At 37.2% G+C, this 15,531-nt stretch overlaps 1 protein-coding gene across 2 annotated transcripts in view; it reads left to right on the top strand.

Moving 5' to 3' along the window:
- The window catches only part of vps8 (VPS8 subunit of CORVET complex), a 682,661-nt gene that overhangs the window by 127,069 nt on the left and 540,061 nt on the right, over nt 1–15,531 (top strand). For both annotated transcript variants that reach the window (XM_063051804.1, XM_063051802.1), the window contains one exon: nt 5,893–5,965. In XM_063051804.1, coding sequence (XP_062907874.1) covers nt 5,893–5,965 — 73 coding nt within the window. The remainder of the gene's footprint in view (nt 1–5,892; nt 5,966–15,531) is intronic.

Below are 15,531 nucleotides of genomic sequence, written 5' to 3' on the forward strand. Positions count from 1 at the left end.
TGAATTCTGTTGGGGGTGATAACTTAGCAGAAGAAAGTCAGAGTGGTCAGGTCTCTGGCGCTGAGTTTGGCTTTATGACTCTGAAGGGAAGGAGGAAGAAGAGATGAGCTGTGGCGACAAGGGATTCGTTAGAGGAACAGAAAGGAGGTTCTGTGGATGAGAATGAGATTTTTGAATGGTATGTTGCCTCCCAGCTGCCAGGATCCAGGACATCTTGGTTGAGTCTTTAGCATTCTTAAGTGGGAGGGTGAGCCGCCAATATACTGTAGGTGCCCATGAGTTAGGCAGAAAGAGGGACGAGGTTCTGCAAGTGAGTTCAGGAAGTTAGGTGCTAAGTTAAAGGAGAGAACCTCCAGGGTTGTGATGTGAGGATGGCTACCATACCAGATGCTAGTGAAACCAGAATTAGGAAGATCATATAGCTTAAAACGTGCCTAAGGAATTTGTGTAAAAGGAAGGGTTTCGGATTTTTGGATCAATGGGCTCTCTTCCAGGGAAGGTGGGACCTATACAGAAGAGACTGTTTGCACCTAAACTGGAGGGGGCCTAATATCCTATCAGGAAGGTCTGCTAGTACTGCATGGAGGGGGTTTAGACTGGAGTTCCAGGAGGATGGTAACCAGAGTGCTAGTACAGATGGTGGAGTGGTTATGGAGATGGATGTTGTTAAAACACAGACAAAGTCAGTAATCAAAAGGATAAGCATGGTGGGACTAACGTTCTGAGTTGTGTATATTTCAATGCAAGAAATATTGTAGTAAAGGCAGATGAACTCAGGGCAAGGATCAAAGTGGAATTATGATGTTGTAGCCATTAGGGAGACTTGGTTGCAGGAGGGGTCAGGACTGGCAGTTGAATATTCCAGGGTTCATTTGTTTTAGAGATGATAGAGTAGAAGGGATTAAAGGAAGAGGGCAATTTCATGGCAGTGCTCAGTCAGGACAGCCCAGAGAAATTATCTTGTGAGGCCTTATGGATGAAATTGAGGAATAAGAAAAGTAAGAATAGGAATAAGAAAAGTATGACCATGATAATGTGGCTATGTTATAGACTGCCCAACAGTCCACAGGATTTAGATGAACAAATTGATTTAGATGAACAAATTTGTAGACAGATCACAGACTTTTGTCAGAAAGTTAAGGTTGTTATAGCAGGTGATATTAACTTTCACATATTGATTGGCACCCGTGTACTGTAAAAGGACTACATTGGATAGAATTGGTCAAATGTGTTCAGTAAAGTTTCTTTAATCAGTACATAGAAGCGCCAATAAGAGAGTGTGCAATACTTGATCTCCAATTAGTGAATGAGATGGGGCAGGTGACAGATATTTGTATAGGGGAACACTTTGCATCTAGAGATCACAATGCCATTAGTTTCAAGGTAATTATGGAAAAGTAAGTTGGAGAGAAGCCAATTTGGTTATCAGAAAAGATCTGGCAACTGTGGATTGGGGCAGGCTGTTTCTGGCAAAGGTGATTGGGAAAGTGGGAGGCCGACAAAAATGAAGTTTTGAGAGTACAAAGCTTGTATGTGCCTGTCAGAATAAAAAAGTGAAGATAACAGGTTTAGGGAACCTTGGTTTTCAAGAGATATTGAAGCCCTGGTTAAGAAATAAAGGAGATGCGCAGCAGGTACAGGCAGGTAGTTTCAATTGAAGTAGCTGAGTTTAAGAAATCCAAGAAAATAAGAAAGAAATCAGGAGGGCTGAAAGAAGGCTATAACAGACAAGCTGAAGGAGAATCCTAAGGGATTCTACAGTTATGTTGAGAGTGAAAGGGTTGCAAGGGACAAAATTGGTCCTCTGGAAGATCAGAATGGTAATCTATGCATGGAGCCAAAATAAAGATGGAGGAGATCTTCAATGGATTTTCTGAATCTGTATTTACTCAGGAGACAGACACTGAGTCTACAGAAGTGAGACAAAGTAGCAGTGTCATGGACCCTATACAGATTGCAGAGGAGGAGGTGTTTGCTGTCTTGAGGCAAATCAGATTGGACAAATTCCCAAATCCTGACAAGGTGTTCCCTCGAACCCTGTGGGAGGCGAGTGCAGAAATTACAGAGGCCTTTGCAGAAATATTTAAATCATCCTTAGCTACAGGAGAGGTACTGGAGGATTGTACAATAGCTAATGTTGTTCCACTGTTTAAACAAGGTTCTAAGGATAAATCCAGGAAATTATAGGCTTGTTGAGCCTGATACTGGTAGTGGGAAAGTTATTAGAAGGTATTCTCAAGGACTGGACGTATGAGTATTTGGATAGACTGGGACTGATTAGCCCTAGTTAGGAGGCCCTGTGAGTAGTAGGTCATATCTAACCAGGTTTAGAGTTTTTCAAAGAAGTTACCAAGAAGGTTGATGAAGCAAGGTAGTGATGTTCTTCTTGGGCTTCTAGCTGGGTACAGATATAGATTAGCAGATGACACCAAGATTTGCAAACGACACCAAGATATCTGTATCTGGCTGTAAGCCTGAAAAGAATTTATTTGTCATATATGCCAGGAAAGCACTAGATTCTTTTCCATAGTGGACATTGTCTACATGGCTTTCAGCAAGGCATTTGACTCTGTTTGCCAAGAGGCTTCAGTCGCTTGGCATTCAAGATGAGTTAGTAAATTGGATGTTGGCTTTGTTGGAGAAACCAGAGAATGGTAGAAGATGTTTGGCTCTCTGACTGGAGGCCTGTGACTCATAGAGTGTTGCAGGAATTGGGGCTGAGTCTGTTGTTGTTTGTCATCTATACCAACGATCTGGATGACAGTGTAGCAGTGTAGTTAGCTGGATCAGTGAATTTGCAGATGATACTAAAAGTGGGGGTGTATTGGACAGTGATGAAGACCATCAAAGTTTACAGTGGGATCTGGATCAGCTGGAAAATTGATCTGAGAAATGGCATTTGGAATTTAATGCAGACAAGTGTGCGGCGTTGCACTTTAGGAAGACCAACCAGGGTAGATCTTACACAGTGGCGATAGGCCACTGAGAAGTGCGGTAGAACAAAGGGACCTGGGAATACAGATCCATAATTCATTGAAAGTGCTGTTACAGGTAAATGGGGTTGTAAAGGAAGCTTTTGGCACATTGCCCTTCATAGACTAAAGTATTGAGTACAGAAGATGGGATGTTATGTTGAAGTTGTATAAAACACTGGTGAGGCCTAATTTGGAGTATTGCAGTTTTGGTCACCTTCCTACAGGAATGATGTAAATAAGGTTGGAAGAGTACAGAGAAAATTTACAAGGATGTTGCTGGGACTGAGCAATAAGTTGAATCGGTTAAACTTTATTCTCTATAAAGTAGAAGATTGAAGGGAGATTTGATAGAGGTATGCAAAATTATGAGGGGTATAGATGGGGTAAATGCAAGCAGGCTTTTTCCACTAAGGTTGAGTGAGACTAGAACCAGACATCATGGGTTAAGGGGGAAATGTGAAATATTTAAAGGGAACATGTGGAGAAACTTCTTCACTCAGAAGGTGGTGAGTGTTGAATGAGCTGACATCACAAGTCATGAATGCAATTTTGATTTCAACGTTTAAGAGAAGCTTGGATAGATACCTGGATGGGAGGGGAATGGAGGGCTATTATCCAAGTGCAGATCGATGAGACTGGGCAACTTAAATGATTTGGCATGGACTAGATGGTCTGAAGGGCCTGTTTCTGTGCTGTAGTTATATTTGTCTATAGGGTGAGCTCAAATTTAGCATGCTTCTATATGAATCAATCAAAGATGCAACATAATGGGAAGCCATTTGTCCATTACCTCCATGCTAGTGAAAAAAGAGCTACTGTACACGGGCTAAGGAACTTCCTTTACCTCGGATCATGTATAACATTGCAGGTTATGATATATTGAATCTTAATAAAAAAAACTACTATTTTATCAGCATTTAAAGTTAGCAATATTCACCTTGTAGCAGTGTGCATATTAATTCTGAGATATGAAGAGGCAGATATTCCCATTGTCCAGCTGGACCTTTGTGATCAAGCAACACACACAAAATGCTGGTGGAACGCAGCAGGCCAGGCAGCATCTATTGGAAGAGGTACAGTCGACGTTTCGGGCCAAGACCAAAAGGGTCTCGGAAGGGTCTCAGCCCAAAATGTCGACTGTACCTCTTCCAATAGATGCTGCCTGGCCTGCTGCATTCCACCAGCATTTTGTGTGTGTTGCTTGAATTTCCAGCATCTGCAGATTTCCTCGTGTTGGACCCATGTGATAGTTGTTTTGGTTTATTGTTTGTGGGTAGGAGGCCAGGATTTGCTTTTGTTAAATGATACCATAAGGGCAATAATTCAAAAGAATATGTTAATATATTGTGGCTTAATGTTTCCTTGAAAAGCTGTGTTCAAAGGAAATACTTGTGTGTTGCTGCTGTTAAACTTGATAAACGAAATGGCTAATCCATTAGCTAATGTGGATTCATGGGCTAGTGAATGTTTTTTCAACTGGATTATTTCCAAAATTTTTTCACCATTGATCTTTCCTTCCCTCACACCAAACAAGAATGGGGGATAAAGGCTTACAGAAGTTGAAATTAAATGTCAAAAATCATTCAGGATGTGCCTTTTCAAAATTCTTTTGGAACCACATCCGGATTCTTTTGTACAGTAGAAATTCTTTCTGACACGTTCACTTCATTGATTTATTTTCCCCTTATACATTTACTAGAAAAATGTGTTCAGTGCTGATCTGGTACTGCTAGAAATCTAAGGACAATATGTTATGAGCATGTTCTGAATTTTTTTTTGAGGGAGGGGGACTAATTAAGATTGTTCTTGACATGTTTGCTTTCAATTTACACGTTCTATGTCTTCGAAAATTCTCTCCCATGCCTTCATAGCTAAGGGTTAGATTCTGATTGTAAAATATTTTCAGATTGTTAGTGTTCTTTTATTCATGAGGTTTTCTTTTGCTAATAATAATTTGCTTTTCATAGTCTCTCCTTGATAAGTGCTCCTGGGAGCTATTTTTATCAGTCAATTTATATTTTAATTAAAATGGTGAAATGCATTTGAAATGAGCATCGACAATAAGCATATTCGCACATTTATTTCAATGTACTCTGAATATTCAGTATCACTGTTTGTTGATTGAAACTAGCAATAGTGCAAACGATATTGTACAATTTTAAGCAAACTAATTTGATGAAAGAAATAATTAAAAGTAATTCCAGTTGTGTCAAACATGTTGCTGGGTAGCAATCTTGATAAACTGGAGATGACATTTTATGTAGTTATATCCTGAAGCTTTTTTTTTCGACTTTACTGTGATACAAGTAAAGCATGCCATTAAGAGCATTTAATTTTGCTTGCGCTATTACCTTTCTGCCTTCGATTGGAAAATGTGTGGCAAGCCTTGTTTGAATATATTGCTGGAGATTTCATCACAGAACCTACTTCCCTCTTCATGGCATTGGTTGCCTGATACATCCACTCCTGAGGCACTCCACTTTCCCACACCAGTTAGAAAAATCAATAGATTAGCTTATTTGGTTCTTGATAATTGGCCACCGTGTTTCTATGCCAGTATTTTATAATAAACAGAGCTGTGCAAAGCAAAGTTTAAAAATAAAGCTCTCTTTAGTCACATTAAAATGTTTCTGCAGATTTGCTTCCTATGCATTGAATATTTAATTCTTTGAGAATCCAGGCAACTTCAATCAGAATAGAAAATGCTTTTGACTCCGACAAACTTAATTACATTTTATTGATTTTACTAGTTGATGTGCCTCTGTTAACCTTTAAATGTCTGTTGTTCTTAAGAAATTTATAAAAGTTGTTGATGTATAAATTGCATGGTGTATTTTTTAAAAAATGCTGCTGAGATGAAATCTTTGCATGGTATGAGTCCTCAGACTACAGTACTGGAATTATTTTCCCTTTTCAGCTGTTGCCTGGCTGGACGAGCCTATCCTCTTGGTAATATTTCTGAGGACCTTGTCTCGTTGGTAAAGCATCAGGTGAGTAAACCTGATAGCACAAAGTCCTGGATTTGTATCAGTGGGCTTGTTCTACAGTTTAGGACATTAGGAAAAGCTTTGTCATTTCAGTCACTTTTCCTTCTGTAAACCTTGGGTTTCTTCTGCAGTAAACCTTGAGCTGTGTTTGCAAATTATTTAAGTTTAGATTCAGGATCAGAATTAGGATTAATATTACTGGCGTATGTTGTGAAATTTGTTGTTTTGTGGCAGCAGTACTTTGCAATACATAATAATAAAAAACTATAAATTACAATATAAAGAATATATAAAAAATTAAATAAGTGCAACAAGAGAGGGGGGAAAAGTGAGGTAGCATTCATGGTTTCATTGTCTATTAAGAAATCTGATAGCGGAGGGGAAGAAGCTGTTTGTGTAGCATTGTGTATCTTCAGACTTCTATACCTCTTCCTTGATGGTAGCAATGAGAAGAGGGCATGTCCTGAGTGATAGGGATTCGTAATGATGGATGCCACCATTTTTGAGGTATATCCTTTGAAGGTGCCCATGATGGAGCAGGCTGAGTTTATTTATTCCTGCAGCTTTTTCTGATCCTGTGCAGTGGCCCTTCCATATCAGATGGTGATGAAAACAGTTAAAATGTTCTCCATGGTATATCTGTAGAAATTTGTGAGTCTCTTCAAACTCCTTATGAAATATAGCCACTGTTATGCCTTCTTTGTAATTGCATCAATATGTTGGGCGCAGGATTGATCTACATTGACATCCTGGAATTTGAAACTGCTCACCTTTTCCACTGCTGATCCCTCAATGAGGACTGGTCTATGTTCCCTCGACTTCTCCTTCCTGAAATCCACAATCAGTTCGTTGGTCTTACCGGCATTGAGTGCAAGGAGTTGTTGAGACTCCACTCAACCAGCTGATCTGTCTCACTCCTATATGCCTCGTTATCACCATCTGAAATTCTACCAACAATAGTTGTGTCATCAGCAAATTTGCAGAGGGTGTTTGATTTGTGCCTAGTCACACAGTTGTGGGTTCAGAGAGAGTAGAGCAATGGGCAAAGTACACATCCTTGAGGTGTGCCAGTGTTGATTGTCAGCAAGGAGGAGGTATTCTTTCCAATCCGGACTAACTGTGGCCTTCCAGTGGTGAAGTCAAAGATCCATTTGCAGAGGGAGGTATAGAGGTTTTGGAGCATGTTGATTAGAACTGAGCATATGATTGTGTTGAATGCTGAGCTGTAATCAATAAACAGCAGCCTGACTTGGGCATTGCTATTGTCTATGAGATTGCACCTGCTTGTAGACCTATTGTAGCCATAGAGGGTCCAGGTTTTTGCTTTGGTAGGAGTTGATTCTGGCCTTGACTAACCCCTCAAGTCACTTCATCACAGTGGTTGAGTGCAGCTGGGTGATTGTCACTGACGCAGCTCATCCAGTTCTTGGACACAGTTCTGATTGTTGCACAGGTTTTCGGTACCATACCATGTACACCATCAGGGTGTGATACCTTGCGAGGGTTCACCCTCTTGAAAATTGCAATGATGTCGGCCTCCGAGACAGCCATGACAGTGTCACCGAAATCTGTAGGGATTTGCACAATTGTAGTTTTACTCTTCCTTAGTTCTCCTAGATTAGAAGGACAGAGATTACCTGCTTTCTGCCTTTTGATCTTCTCTTTCTTTTCTTTCTTTTTAAATCTTTTTATTGAGTAAGTATACAAAAAAGGTAAGCCATATAAACATTAATACAATGTTAAAGTATAATAAAATTCCAAAAGATAACAATACCAAAAAGAAAATACTACAAACAATGTAATTTAAGCATAAGAAAGCAAGATAACATAATAGTATACTAGATTTTATATATATCAATGGAAAAAAAAAGAAAAAAAAACCCCAAAAAAAAAACCCACCGTGCAACTAACTAAAAGCAAAGCAAAGCAATGGGCTAACTTGAAACCAAACAGAGTTAAACTTAAAATCACGTCCTCAATCCCGACCTCCATTAAAACAGTGAAAAAAAAACAAGAAGGGTAAATATTACATTAAATGAAAATATCGAATAAAAGGTCCCCAAATCTGTTCAAATTTAAATGAAGAATCATAAAGATTACTTCTAATTTTCTCCAGATTCAAACATAAAATCGTCTGAGAAAACCAAAAAAAGGTAGTTGGAGCATTAAGCTCTTTCCAATGTTGTAAAATACATCTTTTCGCCATTAAAGTAAGAAATGCAATCATTCTACGGGCTGAAGGGGAAAGATTACTAGAAATTTTAGGTAGTCCAAAGATAGCAGTAATAGGGTGAGGAGAGATATCTATATTTAATACCTTAGAAATAATATTGAAAATATCTCTCCAAAAAGTTTCCAAAGTAGGGCAAGACCAAAACATATGAGTTAAAGAGGCTATCTGCCCCGAACATCTATCACAGAAAGGATTAATATGCGAGTAAAAACGCGCTAACTTATCTTTGGACATATGTGCTCTATGAACCACTTTAAATTGAATTAGGGAATGTTTAGCACAAATAGAGGAAGTATTAACTAATTGTAAAATCTGCCCCCAATCATCCACAGAAATGGTAAGCCCCAATTCCTGTTCCCAATCTACCCTAATCTTATCAAATGGAGCTTTCCTAAGTTTCATAATAATATTATAAATCATAGCCGATGCACCTTTCTGACATGGATTAAGGTTAATTATCGAATCTAAAATATATATAGGAGGAAGCATTGGAAAGGAAGAAAGTATAGTACTTAGGAAATTTCTAACTTGTAAATATCTAAAAAAATGTATTCTTGATAAGTTATATTTATTAGATAATTGTTCAAAAGACATAAGGGAACCATCTAAAAATAAATCCAAAAACCGTAAAATACCCTTAGTCTTCCAAGTTTGAAAAGCGCGATCCGTAAAAGAGGGAGGAAAAAATATGTTACCTAAAATAGGAATCGCTAACCCGAATTGATTAAGATCAAAAAATTTTCTGAATTGAAACCAAATGCGCAAAGCATATTTAACTATCGGGTTAGAGACCTGCTTAAGGCGTTTCGAATCAAAAGGAAGAGAGGAACCTAAAATAGAACCAAGTGTATAACCCTGAACAGATTGTAATTCCAATGCTACCCATTTAGGAATAGATAGTATGTCCCGGTCAAGTAACCAAAATTTCATATGTCGAATATTAATAGCCCAATAATAAAATCTAAAGTTAGGTAATGCTAAACCTCCATCTCTCTTAGCTTTCTGTAAATGTATTTTACCCAGTCTCGGATTCTTATTCTGCCAAATAAATGAAGAAATTTTAGAGTCAACTTTATCAAAAAAAGATTTAGGAACGAAAATTGGTAATGCCTGAAACACATATAAAAATTTTGGCAAAAAAAACATCTTAACTGCATTAATACGACCAATCAAAGTTAAATATAAGGGAAACCATTTAGATGAAAGTTGAGTAATATGGTCTATTAATGGTAAAAAGTTAGTCTTAAATAAATCTTTATGTTTACAAGTAATTTTAATCCCAAGATATGAAAAGTAATTATTAATCAATTTAAATGGAAATTTATAATATAAGGGAAGATGTTTATTAATCGGAAAAAGTTCACTCTTACTAAGATTTAATTTATAACCTGAGAAAAGACCAAATTGTGCTAATAACTCTAAAACAGCAGGAATGGATCTCTCAGGATTAGAAATATATAAAAGTAAATCATCAGCATAGAGTGATAATTTATGGGACTTTAATCCCCGAGTTATCCCAGTAATATTTGAAGATTCTCGAATAGCAATTGCAAGAGGTTCTAATGCAATATCAAATAATAGGGGACTAAGAGGACAGCCTTGTCGAGTACCACGAAAGAGAGGAAAAAAAGGTGAGTTTAAGGAGTTAGTACGAACCGAGGCTACAGGGGAGTGATATAACAGTTTAATCCAGGATATAAATTTCAAGCTAAAATTAAACATTTCAAGCACCTTAAATAAATAAGGCCATTCTACTCTATCAAAAGCTTTCTCGGCATCTAAAGAAATAACACACTCAGGAACATTTTGTGAGGGAGTATAAACGATATTTAACAATGTACGAATATTATAAAAAGAGTAACGACCTTTAATAAAACCCGTTTGGTCTTCCGAAATAATAGAAGGAAGTACTTTTTCTAGTCTATTTGCTAATAACTTAGAAAAAACTTTAGAATCAACATTTAATAAAGATATTGGTCTATAAGATGCACATTGAGCAGGGTCTTTATCCTTCTTTAGTATTAAAGAAATTGATGCTCTATTAAAAGATTCCGGAAGTTTACCAAGTTTCAAAGAAGCCTCAAAAACCTTATAGAGCCAAGGAATCAATAAAGAAGCAAAACATTTATAAAATTCAACGGTAAACCCATCAGGGCCAGGAGCTTTCCCCAGATTCATAGAAAAAATAACATTCTTAATCTCATCCATTGTAATGGAAGTATCTAATAAAGAAGACATATCCTGTGAAATCTGAGGGAAGTCTAACTTATCTAAAAAATCATTCATATATTTAGAATCTCGAGGAGACTCTGATTGATATAAAGAAGAATAAAAATCACAAAAGGTTTGATTAATCCCCACATGATCCAATATCAATCGATCATTTTGGTTATAAATCTGATTGATTTGAGATTTAACATAATTAGATTTCAATTGATTAGCCAGCAGCTTGCCAATTTTATCACTGTGAACATAAAAATCACTTCTTGTTTTCTTTAATTGGTTTACAATCGAGGACGAGAGTAGTAAACTGTGTTCCATTTGAAGTTCAGTTCTTTGTTTGTATAGCTCCTCAGAAGGAGCCATAACATATTTCTTATCAATTTCTTTAATCTTGTCCACAATTGCCATCTCCTCCTGCTTCTGTTTCTTCCTCAAAGCAACGGAATACGAAATAATCTGACCCCGAATATAGGCTTTAAAAGTGTCCCAAAGAGTGTTAACCGAAATATCTTCTGTATGGTTAATTGTAAAAAAAAGCTCAATCTGTTCATTCATAAAATTAACAAAGTCCGAGTCCTGAAGCAACAGCGAATTAAAACGCCATTGTCTATTGTTTGGTATATTGGCCATAATTTTAATAGAAAGCTTAAGTGGAGCATGATCCGAAATGGTTATAGAATCATAATCACATTTAATCACTGAAGGAATGAGACGAGAATCAATAAAAAAATAATCAATTCTTGAATAGGAATGATGAACATGTGAAAAAAAGGAAAAATCTTTTTCCTGAGGATGCAGAAAACGCCAAATGTCCGTCGACCCAGAATCAGAAAGGAAAAAATTAATCAAATTTGCAGATTTATTAGGTAAAGTCCGTAAAGGAGCCGAACGGTCCAAAGCTGGAGATAAACAGGTATTAAGATCTCCGCCCCAAATCAATGAAAACTCGTTCAAATTCGGAAACTGATCAAACAATGATTTATAAAATTCCGGACAATCCATATTAGGAGCATAAACATTAACCAAAACTACTTTTTTATTAAATAGTAAACCACTAACCAATAAAAATCTACCATTCGGATCAGAGATAATATCCTGTTGTATAAAAGTAACTGAGGAGTCTATAAAAATAGAGACGCCTCGAATCTTAGCATTGGAGTTCGAATGAAATTGTTGTCCCTTCCAGAATTTGAAAAAACGTAGTCTGTCCCCCCTCCGTACATGGGTCTCTTGTAAAAATAAAATTTGTGCTTTAAGTCTCCGGAACACTTTAAAAACTTTTTTCCTTTTAATAGGATGATTAAGACCATTAGTATTCCAGGAGACAAAATTAATAATAGACTCCATAAATCCTAAAGTCAACCCATAACAAGGAGGATTGACAATAGGCGCGACCCACAAACCCGGAGAGGAAACAGAACATACAAAAGATACCAGGGAAAAGGACGCAACCAATACTTCAATAATGTATATAGCCCAAAGAGAAACAAACTAAAACGTGAAGCCCCTCCCACCACCCCCCACCCCAAGACCCCAAGGCGAAATCTAAAGCAGACCCGCCAGAAAGAAGCAAGCGCTAAAACTACCCCCATGACTTCCGGTATACGCTCCCTAAAAAAAAGGTATAAATATGAAAAGGATCAGCTAATTGTAAAACAGTAAAAAAATAAGTAAAAAAAAGTTAGCTCAATTAAAATACACACAGAACAGAACAAAAGCCGGAAAGTATATATTAAAAAAAAACCACAATAAACCTCAAACTCATGAATAGACACAGCAACAAAAAAAATAGGATTATTAACATAAAATGATTATAAAAAGCAAAACAGAATAAAATTTAAAAAAAAACTACAAAATTTAAGGCCGCACAGGAAATACGTAAGATGACAAAAGGGAAGTAACCACCCAGAATCCCCTGGGAAAAGAAAGAAATGACGCAGTTAAAAAGAAAGTTTAGCAGCCATATTAAGAAATCGAAAGTAAACTTTTCTGCCCAAATAGGGCACAGAAAAGTTAAAACCAACCAATTCACAGCCTCCGATCAACGGAGAAAATTAAAAAAAGGCAATTAAGATGTTGAAGATGAAAGTTGATCCAGATAACTCTGGGCATCCGATAGAGAATCAAAAAAACGAAGGGCTCCATCTAACATGCGAATCCTTAGACGTGCAGGGTACAGCAGCGCTGGTCTTAAATCCATCTTATAGAATTCCGACATCACGGATCTGTAACGGACCCGTTGGTCCCAGATTGGTTTACTGAAATCTTCCACGAATCGGAACTTAAGATCCGAAAAATCAATGAAACCTTTAGATCGAGCGAATCGAAACAGTCTCTCCTTGTCTTGAAAGTAATGAAAACGTAAGATAACATGCCTAGGTCTATCTGACCTAGACGAGTATGATGGGATTCTGTGAACACGATCCAGTAGCGGTGGTTGGTCAGGAAATACAGTAGGGAATGCATCTTTTAAAAGTTGGGAGAAATATTTCATAGGGTTGTTAGCTTCCACGGCTTCCCTGACGCCAATCATTCGTAAATTCTGCCGTCGCATTCTAGATTCCAAGTCAGAGTTTTTAAAAGTCAAAAAGTCAAGTTTCTTCTTCATTACATTAATTGTTTCTTCGACTTTCCCCATCTTAAGCTCACTTTGTTGCGCGGATTTTTGAAGATCAGATATAGCCGACTGATGTTCCGCAATACATGTTTGCATCTTATCAATTAAATCGGCAATTTTCTGGAACTTAGTTGAGATTTCCGTATGAATCAGGTCTTTAACAAAGCCCATAATTTCTGTACGAATCATCTCCCTAACAGAGGTTGAAATTTCCCTCTGAATTAACTCCGATATCGCTTTCAAAGTCACCGGTGATTCAGTCGGAGGGAGATCCGTAGCTTTCGGTTTAACCGGAGGTTTACCATCCTTGCCGTCTTTCCCGTTCTTAGACATAGCCGATCTCAGTATCATCCAATTGTCAGAGAATTCAGTTTAATTCAAAGTATTGTAAAAATTGATGCCTTAATAGTTAATTAAAGTATAGCTGACCATAGAGAGAAAAAACTCAGAGGTAATGGAGCGAGTCAAGAACGCGACTTCACTCCATGAGCGCTACCGGAAGTCTCCCTGATCTTCTCATGTTGATTTTGAATGTTAATTTCAGAAGAACTTTTGTTATCACATTCCTTGGTGAAAGTTAAGTGGTGGGGATGAGGTTAGAGGGAGATGTTAAGCAAGCTTTCCATAATAATTGGGTAAAGATTGAAATGGAAAGATGCAACTATACAATTGTTACTGCTTTCTTAGGCTTTGCTGAGTCTTGATCAGATTTTCTAAATGTCCTTCTGGAAGCATTTTTTCAGTAACAAGTTGAGTTTTTTCAGTTAACAAGTAACAAGGCTTCCTCTTCAACACCTATATTAAATGATAACAACTGCTGCATATGATCACAATTGGTGCATCCTTTAAATAGAGCAGCCAAAAAAAAACTAGGAGCTTCACGGAAGTATTACTAGTGAGATTTAATGTGCAGATTATCAAAAAGTCAAAGTAGATTTAAAGAGGCTTTTACGGAATGTAAAAATATGGAAGCAGGAGTAGTTCATTTGACCCTTTGCATTCGCTCCACCATTTGGTAAAATTATCCCTTGTTTTACCTCTGCTACTTTCCTGCCCTATCTTCGTGCATCTTGATTGCCTTAAAATCTGGTGTATTAATCTTAGTTTCAAATATGATCAGTGCTCAAGCCTCTACAGTCTTAGACAGAAAATTTCAAACATTATAGTTGAAAGCAATTTCTTTCCATCTTATTTCCAATCCCTTAATCTCAGACTGTGACCCTGGTTCTTGAGTGATACAGCAAAGCATACAATCCTAGATGTCAGACAGTCCACCATTTTGTAGGTGAAGAAGTCAACACTGGTGCTCAATCTCATCAGAGTACATATAGAAATTTAGATTGTGTCTGGAAAATTTTGCCATTGACCAGTATGAGGGTGAGAAATAGGAAGAGACCAACGATAGACACTGGGGAACACTGGAAATAATGGTGACTATGGATCAGGGAATTTATATCTGGCTATCCTCTGCTTACAACCAATATGATAAAACTAGAATCAGGACATTGAAGTCATATCCAGTTGAATGACCATTGGTCATATCATGACAGTTGCTCCTTTTTTTTTTGAGAGCTGATTTTTTTGTCTTTTGAATCATATTAGCTCTAGCCACCATGTTAAAGTAGCAGTAGCATCCAAAAGGTAATTCTGTTTATTAGTCTTTACCTTCAGCAATCCTAGCTGTATTGTGGTTTAGATTATTCCTAAGAAATTATTGATAGTTAACTGACGAAGTTGCTCAGGCCTCTGTATTTACATGCCATGACTCAGTACATCCTAAGTACAGGGAACCAATTGCATGCCTTTTAATACTGTAGTCTGATTTTGCATTCTCTGTCCATATTATTGTTATCTCTTGTGTCCAAAGTAAGTTCCTTCCCATATGAAAGCAGAATTGGCATAGGCTTCTGAAATGGCATTATAATTGCAATAATAGAAGATGGGAAGTAAGTCTCATTTTTCAACTGTCTGAACTGCAGATGTTTCTTCTTGTTATTAAAGGGTAAATACTATAATGAGGAGAAGCTTAAACTGGTCATTTGTAACATACTAGGTATCATATGGTCATTATGGTTAAGTCAGCCGTGTATTGGTTGGCTGTGAGCAGTGAACTTAGACGTATTGTGCTCCTGAATCTAGAGGTATAAATAATTCTTGTAGTGTAAACCTCAATTTAATAAACTTATTTTGACTAAGTAAACTGTACAGTACAGTCATTGTGAATGTAGGCTTTCTGAACAGTGGCTACTGTGGATAAACCGTAATAAAGAGTTGGGATTTAACTATATATTATGCTGTGAATCACAATAAATTAGTAAGCAGACTGAGAGCTTGTGATCATAATTTATGATTCTGTCCAACACAGCACTGATCAATGTTCCTTAACAAAATAATGATTGCATATCTTAATGAGTATGAAAATAAGATGATTGGAGCAGCCATATAGGAGCTGCAAGCTAAATTGATGTGGTTGGCTTTGTTATTCGACAATGACAA

This window comes from Mobula hypostoma, chromosome 6, assembly GCF_963921235.1.
Source record: "Mobula hypostoma chromosome 6, sMobHyp1.1, whole genome shotgun sequence".
NCBI lineage: Eukaryota > Metazoa > Chordata > Chondrichthyes > Myliobatiformes > Myliobatidae > Mobula > Mobula hypostoma.